At 42.1% G+C, this 23765-nt stretch overlaps 1 protein-coding gene across 2 annotated transcripts in view; it reads right to left on the bottom strand.

Moving 5' to 3' along the window:
* Positions 1 to 1431: 1431 nt before the first annotated feature.
* The window catches only part of vstm2b (V-set and transmembrane domain containing 2B), a 35237-nt gene continuing 12903 nt past the window's right edge, over positions 1432 to 23765 (bottom strand). The window contains exon 5 of one of the 2 annotated variants that reach the window (XM_044202171.1): positions 1432 to 3028. In XM_044202171.1, coding sequence (XP_044058106.1) covers positions 2940 to 3028 — 89 coding nt within the window. In that variant the 3' untranslated portion in view covers positions 1432 to 2939. Of the gene's footprint in view, positions 3029 to 22028; positions 23539 to 23765 lie in introns of those variants that run through there. The other variant, XM_044202163.1, reaches the window with a different exon arrangement.

Consider the following 23765-nt stretch of genomic DNA (forward strand, 5'->3'; position numbering starts at 1 on the left):
GACCTGCAATTTTCTGATGTTAAACTCTGACAAAATTGAAGTTATTGTACTTGGCCCCAAACACCTCCAAGACACACTATCTAAAGATATAGTTACTCTAGATGGCATTGCCCTGGCCTCCAGCACCACCGTAAGAAACCTCAGTTATGTTTGATCAGGATTTATCCTTTAACTCCCACATGAAACAAACTTCAAGGACTGCCCTTTTTCACCTACGCAACATTGCAAAAATCAGGCACAACCTGTCTCAAAATGATGCTCAAAAAACTAGTCCTAGGCATTTGTTACTTCTAGGTTGGACTACTGCAATTCCTTATTATCAGGCTGCTCAAATAAGTCCCTTAAGACTCTCCAGTTGATCCAGAATGCTGCGGCACTAAGAACTAGGAAAACAGATCATATTTCTCCAATATTAGCTTCTCTGCACTGGCTCCTTGTAAAATCCAGAATAAAATTTATAATCCTTCTCCTCACCTACAAATCTCTTAATGCTCAGGCACCATCATATCTTAAAGATCTCATAATACCATATTACCTGACTAGAACACTGCGCTCCCAGAATGCAGGGTTACTTGTGGTTCCTAGAGTCTCCAAAAGTAGAATGGGAGCCAGAGCCTTCACTTATCAAGCACCTCTCCCGTGGAATCAGGTCCCAATTTGGGTTTGGGAGGCAGACACCATCTCCACATTTAAGAGTAGGCTTAAGACTTTCCTCTTTGATAAAGCTTATAGTTAGGGCTGGCTTGGGTGAGACCTGAATCATCCCTTAGTTATGCTGCTATAGTCCTAGACTGCCGGGTGACTTCACATGATGCGTCTCTTTCCATCTGTATGCATTTTTAACCCATTACTGCATGTTACTAACTCAACATCTTCTCTCTCCCGTAGTTTTGTGCTTTCTCGTTTCACTCCTCTCTCCTTCTGTCGCTTTCAGCAGGTATTTCAGCCTCCAGAGCTGCAGAGTCTCAATCTGTGGTTGTGGGCCACCTGCTGCCCCCATGTTCCTGCTTGACAACTGCTACTACAGTTGTTGGTGTTATTGGCTCTGTTACTAATACTGTCATTATTATTCCTATAGCTGTCATTCCTATTACGATTAATTTATTAATATTAATGTTACCACTACAATATAACCACTTATAACCTCTCTCTCTCTCTCTCCTCTCTCCCTTTCCAAACCTGTTTCTCTCTTGCTCTCTCTCAACCTAACACGGCCCACCATTGAACCACTGGTTCTGCCCAAGGTTTCTGCCTCTTAAAGGAAGTTTTTCCTTGGCACTGTCGCCAAGTGCTTGCTCATGGTGGGATTTGTTGGGTGTCTGTAAATAATATTTTAAAGACTACGGTCTAGACCTGTTTTATAGGAAAAGTGCAATGAGATGAGAACATCTGTTATGAATTGGCGCTATATAAATAAAATTGAACATATGACACCTTTAAAATCTACCTTTTATTACAAAAACAATAAACCTTAATCTCAACTGCTGTTGGCAAGTTACCAATAAATCATTTTTTGTCTCAGAAATGAAATGACTCACCATATATTTAATAAAAATAAACATTATTGGAGGTGATTAACAACAACAATGGTACAGTGTACCTTATCTTAATCAAAATATATCAGCTTATTATTTGTTGTTTACATTATGGAACAAAGCTCAGAACAAAGGTAAGTGTTTGTATGTGTGTAGGAGGGCGTGGACATGGCATACACCAGACTAACACACTGGATGAACAGTAGCTCTGAATAATGAAGATGCCTGATAGGCTACGGCAAAATATGCAAATGATCGACAAGTCATGCTTAACAAACCACCCCTTCCAAAGAAAAAAACATGAAGGTAACATGTCTTCCATATAATGCCCGGGCCACACTGCCTACCTCTACCTGTGCGTGGCGGCTCCCTCACTGAACTGGTGTTGTCCACAGAGACAGCTGGTGGTGTCCACACAGACAGCATTGCTGCTTCCAGTACTATCTTTTTTACACTGAGTTAACCTTTAATAAATACAATACACTGGTAGCCTTGTTAACAAATGAAGGATTCTGTCCACAGAAACGCCAGAGGGCTTTTAATCTGAAACTGATACAGGAGGTGTTGAGTTAAAAAAAAAAACATTTATATTTTTTCATGTCTGACATATCCTACAGATACAGACATTGAAACTCTAGTGAAAGTTGCACGTTTTGCTGTTATGATGTCGATATGACTATGAATAGATCATTTTCACTGTGTATTTTTGCTGAGAACCGCATGTGTGTTGCATAAGAAATAGGCAAGACCTCTATTCTCTAGATGAAGCATCGCTGCTCACAAGCTGCTCATGCGGGCTGTGTGGCTGCTCTGATTTGTTAACATGAGCGCCCAAAAGAAAACCAAGAGGTTCCGTGACGCACACGTGCTGCTCAGGTAGGCAGTGTGGCCCGACCGTAACAAATGAAAGTGGCTATGTTGAAATCAGCAGTAGGACTCACACTGAAGTGATCTGCATTGTCAGATGAACAGAACTGACAGTGGAAAAGCTGCAGAGCTGCTGAAATGTGAGTGTGGAGTGTTTGAGCAGGGCCATGCATGGAGCAGGTGCAGAGCAGACGCAGCGCTTCATGTGGCCACGCTGTATAGGCTGTGTGTGGATCAGTAGCGATGCTCCCATCATTCACTGAAAGCACATTTTTCTTCTCCACACCCTACTCTGTCGACAGTCCTGTAGCTTTCATCTGTCTCCAGTCCGAGGAGTGTCCTTCTTTTCTTTAATCTAGTCTGTCCAACTCCTCGTTGCACTGCTTTTATTCCCTGCGGTGATGTGTTGCAACGGCATACATTGATTTAATGTGACCTTTTCTGCCCTGGTGGACACTGACTGCTGCTTGTTTTGTTTTGTTTTTGGTATAGAAAGTGAGAATGTTGCAGGTCGACATAATTTTGGTTGAAGTCTCTTCAGTGGGCCAACAGGAAGGGGAGGAGCTTATGCAGAAACAGGAGAGTGATGCAGAGGAGGGGGTCCATGGTGCTCATCACACTGCAGCCTAGATGAGAGAGAAAGGTAGAAGATAAAGAAATGAGAAAATTACAACTGGATTCTCCAATTCACACTTAGACTTACAGTATATCTTGTTTAATAATGTTACAAAAGATTGACAATCGACAAGACTAAGAGTCTACAGCCATGTTACAGCTCTGTGAGGCTGTACTTAGACACAGCGGTGCTTTGAGCTAAATGTCATCATGCTAACATGCTCACAGGTATAATGTTTACCATGTTCACCATCTTTTAGCAGTTGCTAATTAGCATGAAACACAAAGTAAAGCTGAGGCTGATAGAAATGTCATTAGCTTTGCAGGTATTTGGTCATAAACCAAAGTATTGGACAAATTCATAACTGGATTCTACAAATCACAATTAGACTTACAGTATCTTTTTTAAAAAAGTCCCTCAAGACTCTCCACTTGATCCAGAATGCTGTGGCACGTGTACTGACAAGAACTAGGAAAACAGATCATATTTCTCCAATATTAGCTTCTCTGCACTGGCTCCTTGTAAAATCCAGAATATAATTTAAAATCCTTCTCCTCACCTACAAATCTCTTAATGCTAATGCACCATCATATCTTAAAGATCTCATAATACCTTATTACCCCACTAGAACACTGCGCTCTCAGAATGTAGGGTTACTACTAGAGTCTCCAAAAATAGAATGGGAGCCAGAGCCTTCAGTTATCAAGCTCCTCTCCTGTGGAATCAGGTCCCAGTTTGGTTTCGGGAGGCAGACACCATCTCCACATTTAAGAGTAGGCTTAAGACTTTCCTCTTTGATAAAGCTTATAGTTAGGGCTGGCTTGGGTAAATCCTGAACCATCCCTTAGTTATGCTGCTATAGGTCTAGACTGCTGGGAGACTTCCCATGATGAACTCGACATCTTCTCTCTACTGTAGTTGTTTGCTTTCTCATCTCTCTCCTCTCTCCTATCATTTTCAGCAGATATTTCTGCCTCCTGAGCTGCAGAGACTGGATCTGTGGTTGTGGGCCACCTGCTACTCCCATGTTCCTAATCAACACCCACTGCTACAATTATTATCATTATTGCTATTGCTATTGCTATCATTATTATTACTATTATTATTTGTATTCATATTAATACAATATTACAATACAATACAAATGAGACCATAGCGGAGACAACTGATGCTTTGCTAGGCCTCTGCATTTCCATTTTAGCGGAGCACATCTGCAGTTTACACTGATAATAATGGCAGATCCATCAGTCAAAATTCTTAGTAAGTTTTGAAACAATAGGCCCATGATTTCAGACAAATAAAATCAGCCTTCTCAGTTTTAACTGGCGACAATCTGTCGAAGGCAAATTTTATCAGCTGTGGCTAATTAACTTTAAATTGCTTGGTTGAAAACTGCCTGACTCTTTTTGAAACAAGAACCCTGCAACAGGGTATAAATCATGCACTTGATGGCTACATACTGTAAATAACATGACGTGTAGAAGACAAGGAAATAATGGAGCAGTCTTAAGCTTTATTACAGTACAGTATTATAAGTGAAAATGTATGAGCAAACTGTTATTTTGTTCTAACATACATCTGTTTGGATTTATGTTTTACTGTTAGCATTTTCACACAACACATTTCACTTTACGTTAGGAAAGGCTGGGTTTGGTTGGGGTTGCTGGAGTGTAAACAGAGCTGCTAACATTACCCTAAACTCTGATATAGCATCCAGTCTTGAATGTGTGCTTTTGCTGACATAACATGTAGCCCCATAAGTAATGTAGTTAGCTAATGATTTGGTCTGGCAGTAATGCTTGATCACTGTGGATAGTCTAGTTAAGACATGCTAACATTTACAGTTTAAGTTAGTGCATCCAAACTCTTTGGATACCAAATATCTGATTTGATTGGACAATCACTCTTTAGGGGAGGGATTTAAGTAATGGTCAATTGGTTGATTCTGTTATGTTAGTGGCATTACTGGCACAAAAAGAAGTCCAAGCACATTGCAGCTTGTTTTTCCACCTAATCTGACATCACAATGCAAAATGCAATATTGAGCCTGCCAAATATATCAGCAGCAGTCTTTACCTTTAAAAATAGCACCTTTCCCATAAACATTTTTTAGGCTACCCAACCAAACAGATTTGACCGACCCAGAAATGTTCAGATTATCACCCGATTAGACTCCCTGCCCCCTTGTCTCTTGTCAGCAGATCAACAATCCTACATTTCATTTGTAAGGTGAACTCAGGTGTTCTCAGCTGTCAGTCAATAAAAGCATCCAATTTAGTTGTTGAATTTGTAGGATGTACTTTGATGAATGACCCAGAATGTAAGTTCAGTAGATAAGACCAGACCTCATGGTAAACCTAGACACCCCCGCTCACAGCTGGCCATCCCTGTTCCTTCACCGCCCATAATAATCTCTCTGCCACATTACAACCTGAATGGAAATGGAATGGAATTTGTAAAATAGGTAACAAAATAATCTACCAAAGTAAGGCAAGCTTATTGTGAGGGAAATCCTTTTATTAAAACTGTTTAAACACAACAGTGTAGGAGTAAATACATCTATAGAACATAAAATAATTTTATGATGGATAAAACAGGTAGGATGTGTTGACTACAGTGTATTCAGTGTCTAGCACAGAATAGATCACCTGCTAAGGGTCACATGCTGGATAAGCAGAGAGGTCTGTTGTTATCAAACCCTGAAAATCAACAACAGCTCACTGATGACTGATGTACTCTTTGAAATGTAGATGTAAACTGGGTAAGATAAAAGGTACATGGAAATACTTTCAGACTGAAACTTCACACTACCAGAGAAGGAAAATAATGAAGTTATTTCAGGCATTTGTAAAGATCAACTTTGAAAACTTACTCTTGTCCCTGTCACAAAGCAACAATCCTAAATGTGCTTTAAAGTACAGAAATGACTTTGATTAATAACATTAAAAGAATACTCCAGCTTTTTTTTCTTGTTGCCTCATCTCTTTCATGAGCACTGTGCTCATAGTTGGAGAAACTGCAGGTCTGCAAGCCAATGGGAAGAGAGTACAGTTCTCAGCCATGAGGTGCATCACTTCCTTTAGCTGCCTTTTTCTTTTTTCTTTTTACTTAACCAGATAGGAAAATGCTCACATTTCTCTGCTCAAGACTTTAAATGTGTTAATGTAATGTTTCTTGTCACATAAAAAAAATAAATATTCTTTCTTGTAGCGTGTTAGCTGTGAAAGAAATGCTCTGCTGGTTGACATTCCATAAAGCACAGGTGATGTTAGCCTTTTGGAGGAGCTAACATTGATGTTAGCCCTATAAAACCAGGTGAAACAGATTGTAATATAATATCTCCTCTGGAATCAAACTGAAAACATAAACCTTGCTTGTGTTAGTGTTTAATTTTAGTGAATTATGTGTGCCTAAACTCATACTGCCATCTAAAAGTACATCAAATGTAGAAATTAAAATTAAAATACATATTTTCCAGTATTTTTGAACTCCTTCCTGCTCAGGATAAAAAGGTAACAGCATTTGCAAACACAAAATTACCAAATACAACAAGCTAATCTTTAACAGCTCATTAGCTGACTGAAGTTTAATGTCAGCATTAAGTTGGATCCTACTTAGGATTTTTTTTCAAACCTAATAAACCTAATGTTAAGAGGTTACAATTTATATGGATAGTCCGCCTACAGATAGTTTATAGAGTATGTTTGGTTAGGTTTAGGCACAAAAAACTTCTCGGTTAGGGTGTGTTCATGAATTGTCACATATACTAACACAGGCTACAATGCTAATGTTAAAATGCTAATGACACATCTGACACCACCAGTATTATCTAATGGAGTTGTGTGCTCCCCTGTATAACCTCCCTGTGTTCTCCCTGTTAACTGCCAATGAAGACAACTCCAGCAGCATCTTTACTTCAATTTACAGACTGCTTCCAGTGAAACAATGACTGAAACAAACAGGAGCTTGAATATAAGCATGAAAGTGTTTTTTTCTAAAGTCATACTGCATGTATTGATTATTTGTGCTCATAAATAAATACTGGTAAAGATTGGTATGATTCATAATAAAGGCAGTGGAGCCTATAATCTGAATTCACAATAATCTTTTGATAAACTAATCCTGAGCCTTTATCACAGCTAAACATGTAAGATCCAGACAGCTCATAACATCAGTATGTGCACGCTCATAGCCAATGGGAAGATAAAGAAGTATTTAAGAAAATCCAGGAGAGAACACAATAGAACACAAAAAGATATGATCTTTGAAATCTCATGTCCTACAACTTTACATATGCGTATTTGCTGTATTTCCTCTCTAAAGTGTTCTGTGAATTTAATTTCCCTGTTCTGACACCTTTCTATCAGAACCAGCATTAGCTGTTTCAGCAATTTGAGCTACAGTAGCTCGTCTGTTGGATCAGACCACACTGGCCAGCCTTTGATCACCATGTGCATAAATGAGCCTTGGCCAACAATGACCCTGTCGCCAGTTCACCGCTTTTCCTTACTTGGACCACTTTTGATAGGTACTGACCACTGCAGACCGTGAACACCCCACAAGAGCTGCAGTTTTGGAGATGCTCTGACCTAGTCGTCTAGCCATCACAATTTGACCCTTGTCAAAGTCAGTCAAATTCTTACGCTTGCCCATTTTTCCTGCTTCTAACACATCAACAATAATGTTATGGCTGATCGGTGTATGTATACTGTATATACAATTCCCCCCACAAAGTTATGCTTTGTGATGCTTTAGACACTGTGTATTTCTTGGTGTAGTCTTGATATCCTGTTTGTTCTGGAGGTTCAAAACATTTGCCACCAATAGTGAGGTCCATTCAGCAAGGAAAACAGCAAAGATGTGGCACTGCTTTAGAAATGTCTGCCATGGTAGACTGTGACTTCCCCCTGTGGCTTCACTAGAGACCACTATCATGATGTTAAGATTTCTTTTCTGAGCGTAGAGATCTCATATGAACTTCTGCTCTCTATCACTCTCAGTGTGTGCCTGAAGTTTCATACCAGGGTTAGTCAGGAGCTGACAGTGTAATGAGCTCCTGTCTTAGTAAATCACACGCTGAATACACACAGTTTGCGACTGCAAACTAAATGAAAGCTGCAGCGCACATTTACACTGCACCATTTTCATATTAAATCTGGCCCTCTGGATATTCAGGAACATCCCTTGATCTCTCAATCTTTACTTCACAAAATGCAAGCAAGCCAGAATTTGTTAGAAACCTGTGCTAGAGGAAAAAGGGATATGACAGCAAATTGCAGCCACTGGTCAAGAAGCTCAGACACCTGTTGATTTATTATAAATCCTACTACAACTGTTGACCTCTACTGCTATATGGTAGGTGTGTAATTCTGAAGTACTCTGATTCAACTGCATCAATCTGCTAGGAGAAACTGGCTAAAGAAAATGAAATGCTTTGCCTTAAGAGATAAGAATTTCAAAGATTTTCCATGTTCCCATTTAAGTCAACTGAAAACTCCTCTACTCCCTCCTGTGAGTTTGTTTCATTAACTCTGGTCAGTGTTTACATTCCACTGCAGGCTGACGTGCAGGAGGCACAGCGCATGCTCGCCAACCAGATACTGTGTGTGGTGTGGACAAACCCGGACTCCTTGGATATTGTCCTCAGTGACTTTAACAAGGGAAATCTCAGCCATGAACTCCTCAAATACAGACAGTTTATCAAATGCCCAACCAGAGAGGAGGATATTCCGGATCTCTGATCACGTCATCGTCCAGCTGATTCCTGTATACAGGCAGAAATTAAAGCTCTGTAAACGTGTTGTGAGGACATCAAAGCAGTGGACCAGTGAAGCTATGGAGGACCTTCGGCCGTGCTTGGACTGCACTGACTGGGATGTTTTCAGGACTGTTACCAACAGTCTGGATGAGTTCACAGAGGCTGTGACGCCATACATCAGCTCCTGTGAGGACTGCTGTGTACCATCATGCACCAGGGTGAGTTATAACAACGACAAACCCTGGTTCACAGCTAAGCTCAGACAGCTAAGGTTGGAAAAGGAGGAGGCGTTCAGGAGTGGAGACAGAGACAAGTTTAGGGAGTCAAAGTACAGGTTTAGCAAGGCGGTGAGAGAAGCTAAACGACTGTACTCAGAAAGACTACAACACCAGTTCTCAGCCAACGACTCTGCTTCTGTCTGGAGGGGGCTCAGACAGATCACCAAATCACTACAAACCAAAAGCCGCCCACTCCATTAACGACCTGCGCCTGGCCAACAAACTGAATGAGTTCTACTGTCGCTTTGAGATACAATCCTGGCAGTTCTGACTCACTAAACTCAGGCAGCTTCGTCAAGCCAAGGAGGAGGCCTACAGAAGTGGAGACAGAATCCTGTACAACCAGACCAGAAAACAATGACAAAGGAGATCAGAGGAGCAAAGAGAAGCTACACTCAGAAGCTGGAAAAACAGTTTTCAGCCAACAAGCCTGTGTCAGTGTGGAGAGGCCTACAGGACATCACCAACTGACAGAAATGTCACCTCATGCACACATAAAAACACACACCATCACAAACATTAGTAGACATTTTGGTTACTTAGCACTTCTACCTGCATCCACTGGGACAACAGTAAGATAAGGTCTGCGGCTTCTTCTTACAACAAGGCTCAATTCAGATGTACTGAAAAGGTAAAGCCTGTGACATGTAAATGGAACATGACATGCATCCACCCTCAAGTCCCACATGTGAACACACATGCACGCACACACACACAGGCGGACACACAGAGTACGTGCAGATAAGGGATTGGAGCAGCTGTCAGGCCAGATTCTGCACAGAGACGTGGAGGTCCTCCTGACACTGTGTCATCATCCAGCCACCCTCACCACCACTAACATCCAGCCCATAGACTGTATATAAAGATGTACGACATTGACAGCTACCCAAAAGTGAAGCCATCCGGGAAATTTTGGCTTCATTTTTATACAGTGGAAGGAAGTGGAGAGACGTTGTCCATCTTTATATACAGTCTATGATCCAGCCACCTCCACTACAGACACCAGCATCCAACCACCTCCGCCTCCACCACTACCAGCATCCAGCCACCACCATCATCTCCACCATCACCTCCACCAACGACACCAGCATCCAGCCACCACCACGAGTATCCATCCACTTCCACCATCACCACCACCTTCACCACCACCAGCATCCAGCAACCCCCACCACCAGACTCCAGCCATCACCACCATCATCCAGCCATCATCACCACCACCACCACCACCAGCATCCAGCAACCACCACCACCAGCCTCCAGCCACCACCACCATCATCTAGCCACCATCACCACCACCATCAGCACCACCAGCATCCAGCCACCATCACTACCACAGCCAGCATCGAGCCACCACCACCCTTCCACCACCACCAGCATCCACCCACCATCACCTCCACTACTATCACCTCCACCATCAGCACCACCAGCATCCAGCCATCATCACCTCCACCACTATCATCTCCACCATTACCAGCATCCATTCACCATCACCTCCACCACCATCATCCAGTCACTATCATCTGCACCGCCCACAACAGCCACCATCTCATCCACCACCATCATCCAGCAACCATCACCTCCATCACTATCATCTCCACCATCACCACCACCACCAGCATCCAGCCACCACCACCAGCATTTAGCCACCATCACCACCACAGCCAGCATCCAGCCACCATCAGCACCACCAGCAGTGTGCCTGACTACTGACCAGGTGAGAGAACAGCTGATGAAACTCCACTCAAACAAGGCTGCAGGTCCCGATGGCGTTTGCCCCGGGGTGCTAAAGCCCTGTGTGGAGTCCTTCAACATGTCTTCAACCTGAGCCTGAGTCTTCAAAGGGTCCCTGTGGAAGACATCTTGCCTCCTTCCTGTACCAAGGACTACACTGACCTCCCACATAATGAAGACCCTGAAGAGACTGGTGCTGGAACAGCTGCAGCCCATGGCCAGACCCCTCCTAGACCCCCTTCAGTTCGCCTACCAACCCCGGCTGGGAGTTGAGGACGCCATCATCTTCCTGCTGAACTGCATCTACATCCATCTGGACAAGCCGGCAAGCACGGTGAGGATCATGTTTTTTGACTTCTCCAGTGCTTTCAACACCATCCGGCCAGCCCTGCTGGGTGAGAAGCTGGCAGCGATGCAGGTGGATGCCCCCTCGTGTCCTGGATTGTGGACTACCTGACTGGCAGACCAGGGCACATGCGTCTGCAGCACTGTGTGTCGGACAGCATGGTCTGCAACACTGGAGCCCCTCAGGGGACTGTCCTCTCTCCCTTCCTCTTCACCATCTACACCACAGACTTCAGCTACCACACAGAGTCCTGCCACCTTCAGAAGTTTTCTGATGACTCTGCTGTGGTGGGATGTATCAGCGGTGGTGATGAGACTATAGTACAGGGCTGTGGTGGGGAACTTTGTCTCATGGTGTGAGCAGAACCGTCTGCAGCTCAATGCGACAAAGTCTAAGGAGCTGGTTGTGGATCTACAAAGGGTCAGGCACCAGTGACCCCGGTTTCCATCCAGGGGGTCAGTGTGGACATGGTAGAGGATTACAGGTACCTGGGAGTACACTTGGACAACAAACTGGACTGGGCTAAGAACACTCAATCTCTGTACAGGAAGGGCCAGAGCCGCCTCTATTTTCTGAGGAGGCTGAGGTCCTTCAACATCTGCTGGACAATGCTGAAGATGTTTTATGAGTCTGTGGTGGCCAGTGCTATCCTGTATGCTGTTGCATGCTGGAGCAGCAGGCTGAGGGTAGCAGACGCTAACCGACTCAATAAACTGATCCGTAAGGCCAGTGACATTGTGGGGGTGGAGCTGGACTCTCTGGCGGTGGTGTCAGAGAGGAGGATGCTGGCCAAACTACATGCCGTCTTGGACAGTGTCTCCCACCCACTCCATGACGTGCTGGTCAAGCAAAGGAGTACCTTCAGTGGAAGACTCATCCCCCCAAAAAGCACCACAGAGCGCCACAGGAAGTCATTCCTGCCTGTGGCCATCAAACTCTTTAACTCCTCAGTCTGTATGACCCTAAGTCATTAAACTGGACATTGATCATTACATCTCTGCAATACTTGACATAATTGTGCAATGTTCTGTGTAATACTCATGTGCAATATTTTAGTTTAAAATACCCTCTTTATTGATATTGATATTACTCATCTCTCTATTACTGCTGTGCAATATCCTCCATCTCATTATAACCTTAAATATGCTACACTTAACTTGACAGTTCATGCACTATTACCTTATACCGTATTATTATCATCAACCGGTAAACCCACTAGGTATTTTCTGACCTGTATTATAGTGTATTGTATTTTTTGCTAGTACTTCTATTCCTGTGTGCACTGACGTAAAGGCGAGCTGCTGTAACAAAAGAGTTTCCCCTCGGGGATCAATAAAGTATTTCTGATTCTGATCCAGCCACCATCACCACCACAGCCAGCATCCAGCCACCACCACCCTTCCACCACCAGCAGCATCCAGCCACCACCACCACCACCAGCATACAGCCACTTCCACCATCATACAGCCATCATCACAACCACCTCCACCACTACAATCATCCAGCCACCATCACCTTCACCACTAACACCTCCACCAGCATCTAGCCACCATCACCTCTAACATCAGCATCCGGCAACCACCACCAGCAACATCCAGCCGCCACCACCACGAGTATCCAGCCACTTTCACCATCATACAGCCACTATCACAACCACCACCAGTATCCAGCCACCATCACCTCCACCACTATCACCACCTGCATCCAGCCAACATCACCACCACCACCAGTCACTTCCACCAGCATCCATCCACTTTCACCATCATCCAGCCACCATCACCTCCACCACTATCACCACCAGCATCCAGCAACCACCACCACCAGCCTCCAGCCACCACCACCATCATCCAGCCACTATCACCTCCACCATCAGCACCACCAGCATCCAGCCACCATCACCTCCACCACTATCATCTCCACCATCACCACCACCATCATCCAGTCACCATCACCTGCCCCGACCACAACAGCCACCATCACATCTACCACCAGCATCTAGCCACCATCACCTCTGCCACCAGCACCAACATTCCATCTTACATCACGGTTAATAGTTCTTAGCTAATTACGGCTTGATTAGATAAATCAATTAAATTAGATAAATTTGTCGACCTATTAGGGGCGACTGTGGCTTAGTGTTAGAGCGGGTAGTCCACCAGTCAGAAGGTTGGCGGCTTGATCCCGGTTTCCCCCAGCCCACATGTCGTAGTGTCTTTGGGCAAGACACTGAACCCAATGTACCAATGTGCCTTCGGTTTGTGAATGTGTGTGAATGATTAGTTACTTTGATGAGCATGCCATCGGTATGTGAATGGGGTAAATGTGATATGTAGTCAGAAAGGTGCTATATAAGTGCAGTCAATTTAGTCCGTATAGTACTATGATCATGTTATGATATGTGCAATAATTATCACCTTCAGTATGTTATTAAATTGCATAATAGCCACAAAAGCACCACATTATGAATATCTGTAAAATACCTTCAACTTTTGTGCATTCCCTAATTCCCTAATGAAAGAAAGTAAATTACATTTTGAGTTGACAAAATTAGAGGATATAGTGATGACTACCACCTCAATTAAAGACAAAGTCATAGAATTTTATGGTATCTTGTCTAATAAGTTATATATCTTCTTTTGCCTCCTTGTTATAAATCTGGGGAAATGACCTTGGCATGGCTTTAGATTAAGACAAGAATATGCAACATAATTAATTTTTCATTTTGTTGAGATTTACCATGGATAAAGGGGCACCCAACTGTGTAGGTGCAATCAATTCAATTTGGCTATCAAAACTTATCAAAGATAATCATAAACAATAACTTTAATTAATAAAGTCCTCAGGGCACTACTCTTCTTACAGAAGAGAAATGATGGAAATGAAGAGAAATTTGGAACTCAGATTAATAATTAAACTATATTAATAACTATAACCAGAATTACCATCAGTTGCTAGAGTTCAACATAGGAGAGGTTGGCAAATTATCCACTCATGCGCAACATTAAAGAAACCAGCATAATTATACACAAACATTTATTAAAAAATAATAAAAGCAAAAACACAATACGAAGTCTGACTCTAAATGCACTACAGAACAAAAGGGTGTGTGTGCGTGTGTGTGTGTGTGTGTGTGTGTGTGTGTGTCCAAAATGGCTGCTTGGGTCCAACATGGCATCTAACAAAAGAAAGGGAATTCAAAATGGAGGCAAGGCCATGTATGTTAAAGAGTGTGGCTCTGTTAAAAGGGCCAAATTGAAGTTGCTTTGAAGTTGCTGTTATTATCTGGCAGTTCCGTTGGAATGAGGCAGGCAGGGAAGAATGTTGGTTCCGATTGAAGGAAAGTCCTTCCAGTGCACTCCATCTGTGCAGAGGAACCAGTTGCTCTGTCTGTTATTCTCCTTACAGGTAGCTCGGTGCTAACTTCCTTAGTTGCTTCTTAAAGTTAGCTGGCAGACTTTATGTAGTTGCCGTTGGTGCTAACTATTGTTGCAGAAATCTTACGCAGGTCCTTGCATCGCTGCTGTAAGAGAGAGTTTTCAGTTCTGCTGTGTGTCTGCTGTTGGCAGGCCACACGCTGAGAGGGAGACAGCCATAGCTGACTGCTGCAGTGAAGGTTTCCAGGAGAAATAGAAAGAACAATGACCGCTGACCCCCTTTATTGACATGGTGACATCCCGGGTCACGGGTCAGACCACAGACCTCAGACACCAACCATTGGGGTTGGGTGCATTGTAAGCCAGGTGGCAGGCAAAGGCAGGGACCTAGGTATGCTGACCCCTGGCATCGCAGACTGTTTCTAGAATGTGGAACGTCACCTCTCTGGTAGGGAAGGAACCAGAGCTGGTGCAGGAGGTAGAGCAGTACTAACTAGATATAGTTGGGCTCATCTCTACGCATAGCACTGGGTCTGGAACCATATTCCTGGATAGGGGCTGGACTCTCTCCTTTTCTGGATTTGCCCAGGGTGAGATGCACGTGTGGGTGTGAGGATACTCACGAGCCCCAGGCTGAGTGCCATTGTGTTGGAGTTTTACCCAGAGAACAAAAGGGTTGCCTCTATGCGACTGTGAGTTGCTGAGAAAGCTCTGACTGTTGTTTGTGCTTATGCACCGAATGGCAGTTTGGAGTACCCAGCCTTCTTGGAGTCTCTAGCCTGGGGACTCTATAGTTCTGCTGGGGGACTTCAATGCTCACATGAGCAGCCATGGACAAAGCTGGTGCAGTATGATTGTGAGGAACAGCCTGAATGATCTAAGAGCTGCTTTGTTGTTGTACTTCTGTGCTAGTCATGGATTGGCCATAACAAACACCATGTTCAAGCATAGGGTGATTCAGAAATGTACTTGGTGCCAGAACACTTTAGGCCAAAGATCGATGATTGACTTTGTGGTCATATCATCAGATCTGTGGCCATTTGTCTTGAACACTTTTGTGAAGAGAGGAGCAGAGCTGTCAACAGATCACCACCTGGTGGTCAGTTGGATCAGAAGGCAGGGGAGGCTGCCAGACAGATCTTGTAAACCAAAACGTAGAGTGAGGGTGAACTGGGAACATCTGGCAGAGGCCCTTGTTCGCGAGGTCTTCAACTCCCACCTCCGGGAGAATGTTCAAAGCCTACAATGTGGAGGCAACTGCTAGGAGTTGTGGTCAGAAGGTCATCGGTGCCTGTCGTGGTGGCAACCTAAGAAGGAGGCTGTCAAGCTGAAGAAGGAGGCCTTTTGGGATTGGTTGGCGCAGGGGTCTACTGAAGCAGCAGAGAGGTACCAAGAGGCCAGAAGGGCTGCGGCTTCATTGGTCCCAGGTTAATATTAATCCATGTTTGTAAACGCAATGTCTGATCTTTACGATTCATTACTTTGTAAAGAAAATGTATTTTCTCATCATGGAGGCAAAATGCTCCTCCAATATTTAAGTATTTTTGATCAATTATCACAATTTTTACCATTAGAAAAATGAATTATAGAGAGTGAAAACTGTAGGTTAATTCTTGAAGGCTTTTGAGCCCCCTTGGTTTCATATTTGAAACCATCAGTTATGAGGATTTGTAGATGTATCCAAATTGTAGAGGGGATGCTGAATTGCAGATTTTGTTCTAGGGTAAATGGATGTATGTTTTTTTCTTTTAAGGGGTTGTACTCTTTGTGTGACAATTTAATATCTCAGTTCTATGGATATTTTTTCCTTTGTCTTTTTTGATTGTTATTGTTACTAGTTTCTTCTAGTCACAATCGAAAAAACTGTTCAAATTACAAGTTTTGCACCTGTACTAGTTTCCACAGGTTTTTCTACATTCTCGTGACCATCGCCAGCTGCTCCAGCCAGACCCAAGACACCAGTGGAAGTACTGGTTTCTGTACAGCTGAGGATACACTTTGTCTGACCCCAGACCAGGAGGTGATGGAGACAACAAGTTTGTTTTCCTCTTCATGCTAACTCTCCTTTGCTCCCAAAGGAATCCCTACATGGGAAAGATTTCAAGTGTCTTCACAGCCCCTTCCCCCTCCATTCATCAATAACAAAACATCTGAGTCTAGGGGCTGAAGTCTTTCTGATGCTGGGGCTAAAGTTACCTTCAGCAGGACCAGGCTTCCCACACGAGAGAAATCATAGAAAAGAAAGAGATACTACATTCTCCAGCAAAAGCAGTCTCAGTTGACCAGAATGCATGGCAGTTACCAAACACATTTCAACTTATGGTTGTTCCCAAGTAGAAAAGCTCTCCCCTACAGGAATTTAGAGAAACGTAGGTTGTTGTTGCTTTAGACAGAAACATGGTAAAACATGGTTGTACTTAAATCAAAATGATCAAACAGGTAATATATATCTATCTGTAAATGGACTGTACTTGTTCAAAAAAAGTTGTAATTATTGTTGTTGCGGATCTGTTGTATTCGGTAAGCATGATTTATCTGCCTCATGTTTGCCTTGAATATTTTTTGTTAGCTTTGGCCCGTTAGCTATCGAGTATTTTGGTTAGCTAACTAGCTAATGCTATTACCAACACACACTAGCCAACTCGTGCTAGGTAACAATATCACTAACTCGTGCTAGCTAACTCAGCAGCACATCCTCAAGTTAGCTATTTTAGTTATTGTTAACTTCAGTTGAGATAATGTAGGAGCAAGCAACATACAGATTAATGTGTAATGTTAATGTGAATATTCTGATCCATTTCAGCCTTACAGTAACTAACAGGGAATTTTAACCATATTGAGCCATCTCTCTCTTTCATAACCCTATGTGCCAGAAATGTGTAGTATAAGGCATTTGGTTGGGAACATAACATTTCAACTTAACATGGATGTCTAAGTTATTACTTAAACAGATGAGATTAGTGATGAAAGTCAAGGTGAGCAAAAACATATCACAGTTGATAAGCAGAGTATTAATATGATTTGGATTTCACCACTGTCTGTTTTCAGACTGTTTGAGCTGGTGTTGACTGTTGGCAGATAAATCATACAGTGTGTGGTGTTAATGATCATAGGCTAAGTGTTAGCCATTTGATCTGCTGGTTGTTCTCATTAAGATTAATTAAATATCTTTTATTTTTACTAATAAAACACAATTTATTAATATTAACACTACAATTACATTTCTACTATGTTAAAAATTCACCCCCCCCCCCAAAAAAAAAAAAATCTCTCTCACACCCCCACCAGGTTTCTGGCTCTTAAAGGAAGTTTTTCCTTGCCACTGTCGCCAAGTGTTTGCTCATGGTGGGATTTGTTGGGTTTCTGTAAATAATATTATAAAGAGTACAGTCTAGACTTGCTCTATAGGAAAAGTGCAATGAGATAACTTCTGTTATGAATTGGTGCTATATAAATAAAATTGAATTGAATTAATAGAATAGGGAGTATCAACATCACTTAGTGGGAGAAAACAATAATTACATTTTTTTTAAGGAATTATTTTAGAATCCAGAATCAGGTTTGAGGTCAGAGCTTCCTTCTCTCTGCACAGTTTAAAGTCTGTGATATCTAATCCAAATGTAACATTTTTCCTAATTTTCTTTCCCGTTTCCTTTTCTGTTCAAATCGGAGCAAGGTAAACTTTGTCTTTGAACTCCATTATAATTTTAGCAGAGGAAACCCCTCGTGGGATAGTGGGGCTTGCGTATCTTGGCGAGTGTAATAATAGGCTATGACCAAAATGACTCCCTATTTACAATGTAGTGCAATGTATTTACTCTCCGCCATTTTATTTTAGTGTCTGAATTCTGACTGTGAAATTTATGCTACATATAGTGCCCTCAAAAGTTCCCACAACAGAACAAAAATTATTAGTGTCCATGGCATGACTACCTTCTGCTAACAATCCCACAATGCACTGCGTTGTATTTTATAGATATGAAAATTACTATTGTGCGACCCTTCTGCTGCCAGTGATGATGCTCCTGATTCCCTTTGTGTTGGTGGAGAACAGAGCTAAGAGAGATAATACTGGACTGACATTCATCAGGTGACACAAACACGACTCCTAATGAAGGATCATGTTGTTCTGTAACTGCTGGATGTGGAAATAAGCAACTGTTTGCTGACACATCAGCATATCAACTTTTACAGCTTTTTAATTAATTCATTAATTACGTTAATTAATTAAGCAACTAAAGTGCAGAGCTGTCAACAGTATCATTAGGGTCAACAATCAGATATCAAAACATTGTTGGACATGACTTACTTTAGTTTCATTCTGTCATAAAACAGCATAAAGTTCACAACAGTCTTTCATTGTAATCAGAACTGGCCAACAATGTAGCTGTGACAGTGACCGACAAGCATCTGAATGTGAACACCTTGTAAATACAACTTGGTTTTCCAACTTTACAAGTTGATGAGGACTCAGTCAATGCAGCATAAAGCACATGACTGAGATGGACAGACAGAGAGAGGGGGGTGGGGCAGGCTTATCAGTCACTAGGCAAGGCCAGCAAACCTCGGATAAAAAATGAAAATATGAGAGGCAATTTGAGACACCTGACAGCTTATGTCTCCCCTCACCCTGCCAGCTGCCTCCCATATTAATTGTTTCTGCCGCTCACATGTCAGATGACATTGCAGAAAAGTGACAGATGCCTGTATTTTTGAGCCCCCTCCCCCGCTCACAACATGACTGTTACTGTTATTACTGAGGATAAGGCAACAGAGCCGAGAGCGAGCGTGAGGTAACCTTTCAGTTTTGCCACGTTTTGTAACATTCATCTGTTGTTAAATACTTAGAGCAGATCAACTCGGAGGAAACTGGAAAAGAACTGCCGAGATGGATTCCTCCGGGTTCTTCTGTCAATGGAAAAGTGTCAGCGAGCATTTAAATTGTATTAATTAATTAATTAATATTAATCAGGAGCACTTTTAGATTCAAATCTGCACTGGCTGTATGCTACTCAAGGAAAATCCATTTCATCTAACGCTTCTCTTCAATCAAGAATAATTAAAAGAACATTTCCCATATGCAATTGTAACATCTGACATCAAGTGATTGATCATCATGAGGCAAATACCACCATAATACGAACCAGAAATCATTTTTAAAAAAGCATTATTTTCTTAAATTTTACAATCTTTATGCATCTTTTAATTAGGTAGAAACAATTGCCCTCTAAAAGTCGAAGGCTCAACTCATCAGTGGAGACCTCGAGTCAACTCAAGTTTTTATCAGACGAATCCCTGCATTTTTTTTGGCTGCGTCATCGTACACAGAGAAACACATGAGCAACAGCATGGCAGGCTGTAAACTTTACAAACCAAGTCTCGTTGCAAAATGACCGAACCACCAAACTGTGTTGGAAGTAGAGAAGGGTCATGGAAACGGAGAACAGCTGAGGAATATAGACAGCAAGATGTGACATAGACAGGAAACAAAAGCAAACAGCAGTTTAGTTTCCCTTCGGGGATCAATAAAGTATTTCTGATTTAGACAGAAAAACAAAAACTAGACATAAAGTCAAGACATAGACAAAGAGAAAGCAGGGTGAATTTGTTTTGTTTGTCTGCACTTAACAAAATGACAGTTTGATTTCAGCAGCATTTCAGAAAAAAAGCAGATTCATAAGATACAATAAATGTATTTGAGCAAAGAGGACAACACAGGATCATCTGGATTAAGATCAGAGAAAATAATTGTTCTGTGATCAGCCACTGCACGATGTAAAATCGCTTTTCTGTTGACTAATTTCACCATCAGTGTCTGTCAAAACCAAATTATACTGCATGTCAATGTGTTTGCATCAGAAAGTCTCATATGTATGTTTTACTACACAGCAAATACAATGTGGATTCAATCTTAGAAATTTAAAGGTGTTATAACATTGATAACATGCAGCCACTAGATGACGCACTACCACCCCTCCCTTTCCATTCCATTCCAGTGGTTCCAAGTTCGTTGCACAACCTGCATATTTCATGGCCGAGTGGAGTGAGACTCAGTCACTCAGACTCAGTCATGTCAAGTGACGAATCTTTCGTGATAGAGTAATGAATTCATTTTACATTAGCTATAGCTATAGGTTACTTTGTGTGGTGGTGTTTCGTGTAACGTTATCTATGGTAATCTGAGGATATGGCTAGCTAGCTTTAGGTAACCCCTTTCCCCCCATCATTTAATAATTATAGGGGCTCTATATTGCAACACTTACCGCAAAAAGACATTTCAATCATGCTTACACTATAAGACATTAGGTAAAGATTTACATTGTAATCCAGTCAAAGAGTACAGTACAGTACATTATAGGGATGCTATTAAAACCCACAGCGCTCCACATTAGACAGACAGCTACAGTAAAAGTTGATGTTAGCTAGCGCTAGTGTTAACAAAGTGAAAGTGTTTTCTTGCTGAAAACAAATCTCATAGTGGAGTATAAAAACAGCTGAGCGCCACACAGCAACAATGGCTACAGGGAGAAAGGACGGCTGTATGATCATGTCAGTATTTTCAGATTTTTATATTAACGTGAGTACCGTAGCTGAGCTCAAGTAGCTGGCTACATGGCTAGCTAGCCACAAATACCTCAGTGTGTGTCTCATAATAGGGCTAACGTTAGACGTTATATGAGATGACACCCTCAATGACAGTCACGTTTTGGGTCTAAAAACTATATTTTTACACTAATTTAATTTACATTTGACATGCCAAACATAATAATGTAATGGGATCCCACATCCACTCCATTCTTAAAGAAGAGCGACCGTCTTTTCATAAGTGGACCAGTCCGCCACTGGCCCGGACGCACCAGTGACTGGTCAATCAAGTTGCCCTGCATAAACTTGTACTGGCCCCGGGCCATCAGTTATGTCGGACTGCGGTCCACTTCTAAATCCCCTCTGATACACATCTTCAACACACAGTGACAACACATTAGTTAAAGGGACAGTTTACCCCCAAATCAAAAATACATATTTTTCCTCTTACATGTAGTGCCATTTAGTCAACATTAAATAAAAAAAAAATGCAGACATCTCTATGGCCGATATCTCCAAAACTCGGCAACTCACACCAAAACAATTTAGATGGATATATAGCACTACAGGTGAGAGGGAAAATATGTATTTTTGATTTTGGGGTGAACTGTCCCTTTTAAGGACTGTGACTGTCAGTAGTTGTTGTCGATTTTGTTTAAATATGCAGAACTGTAATTTTATGGATTATTGTTGTTCGGACGACTAAGCTAAGTTAGCTAATGTGTGCTAACGTCAGTGTCGCTTTTCTCCACACTAACTGGCAACTATACCACATGAAGCCAACCTCGTTATACTATTGGCTCAGGAACCAAACCTCAGACATCTCACACAGAGATAAACAAAACATTCATTTTGGACCCATCAAAATTTGTAAAATGATTAATTCACAATCATAATATATATTTTTTTTAAAAGTGATACTTTTATTCTGCACCTTTCTAAAAGCTCTGTGGATGTATTATTATTTTTTAAATATTCGTCTACATAAAAATGTTATCTATAAAACCTTTAATCCGGGATGTAGTGTGAAATAAGCATTAGTTCTCTTGTCAGCTGAGATGAGTGGATACACAAAGGTGTCAGATATTTCATAATAACAATGAAGCTTTTTAATCCCACTAACATGTTGATGTCCATTATGATACACGGGATGATCCTTTGTTAGCCGCTTCATGAAATGGATTCAAGTGAATTTGGCTGCGTCGTAACGTAACGATACCACCAGGCTCTGAACACGACTTGTGTTATTAATTGAGCTAAAATTAATGATGTGTGATGTGTAATGATGTGATTTAAACATGATGCAGCTAAACTGTCGAAGATTTAATGTGCTTCAGTAAACTCATCAAATCAGGCGGCAGCCAAGTAGTGAGAAGCAAGGCAATTAAAAACGTTGCCACTGCAGCAGTGGCTGCTTATTTAGACCTTCAGAAATGACCAACATGTAGCCTCAATAGTCTTTTGACAGTGAAAGACTTAATTAATTCTTGTGATCAATCTTCTGTACATGTTAGTGCTGACATTTATCATTTATTTCTCTTTCATTTCATTTGAATAGTTTGATCTGCAGAAAAGGGTATATCTATCCTTGCATACTCAGAATCAGAATCTTTCTTTCTTTATGTGTAGGCCTGTCGCGATCATTACGTTATCGACTTCTTGTACGATATATGGACACGACCTCGATCAGTTTTGCTGACGTCGATATTGCCCGTTGTGTTTCCATGCGTGTTTGTTTATAAGAATGTCACCAACATGTTAGCTGACATGATGCCAGAATAAACAGCAGGGTTTTCCCTGCTGTTAGAAGACTTGGGGCAAATGAACTGAGACACGTTTTGCTGTCATTTCTGGTCGCGCTGCTTCCGTCCTCTCTGTGTGGAGTTCCACTGCTTCAACACACACACACACACACAGACACACACAGTGTTACAAGCTTGGTGACTTTCTCGCTAGATTGGGTATGAGAGTCAGTGTCAGTGGGGGTCCCGGGCCTTGTTGATGAGGCCGGCTGCAGCCTGAGGTTTTGGTGCTGATGGACCGCAGCCTCCTGCCAGAGGGGAGCGTCTGAAACAGTATGTGTCGGGGGGGGGGGGGGTCAGCCACAACCTTTTCCTTGCACCCAGTCACCTTCACTGCGGAGCGAATGATGACAGAAGTCCTGTCTTTGAAATGTCCATGTTGCTCCTTAAACACTATCTCCACAGAAAGAGAATACTTCGAGCACATTGGTCGTCATTTAAAGAAACAGGAAACTGTGTCTTGTGTTTTTGAAAATTGTTCTTTCAAAACAAGCAAGAACATTTGCCTCTCATATGAGCCGGAAACACACTCCTCACTCACTGGATGACTTCACGCCTAAGCTTTTGCAGAGGTATGTCAATCCTTTAAATGTAGGGGATGATCCTGTTGTTGAGGAGGATACGGAGGGTGCAGTGAGTGAAGATCCTGAAAATGAAAAAATGAGAGAATTGCCTAACTGAGAAAAATATAGCCCACCTGCTGCTGAAATTGGAAAGCATATTCAATGAGTTAGTGGAAGAACTGCACTTTATTTCTTCATCAGCTTCAGGTCCTATTTTAAAAGAGTATTTTGTAAGATTGTACAGTTATGCTTAAAGAAGCATAATTGTGAGTTTGATGATTTGATAATCTCAGAGATGGTGACAGACCTA

Source organism: Siniperca chuatsi, linkage group LG1 (assembly GCF_020085105.1).
Source record: "Siniperca chuatsi isolate FFG_IHB_CAS linkage group LG1, ASM2008510v1, whole genome shotgun sequence".
Lineage (NCBI taxonomy): Eukaryota > Metazoa > Chordata > Actinopteri > Centrarchiformes > Sinipercidae > Siniperca > Siniperca chuatsi.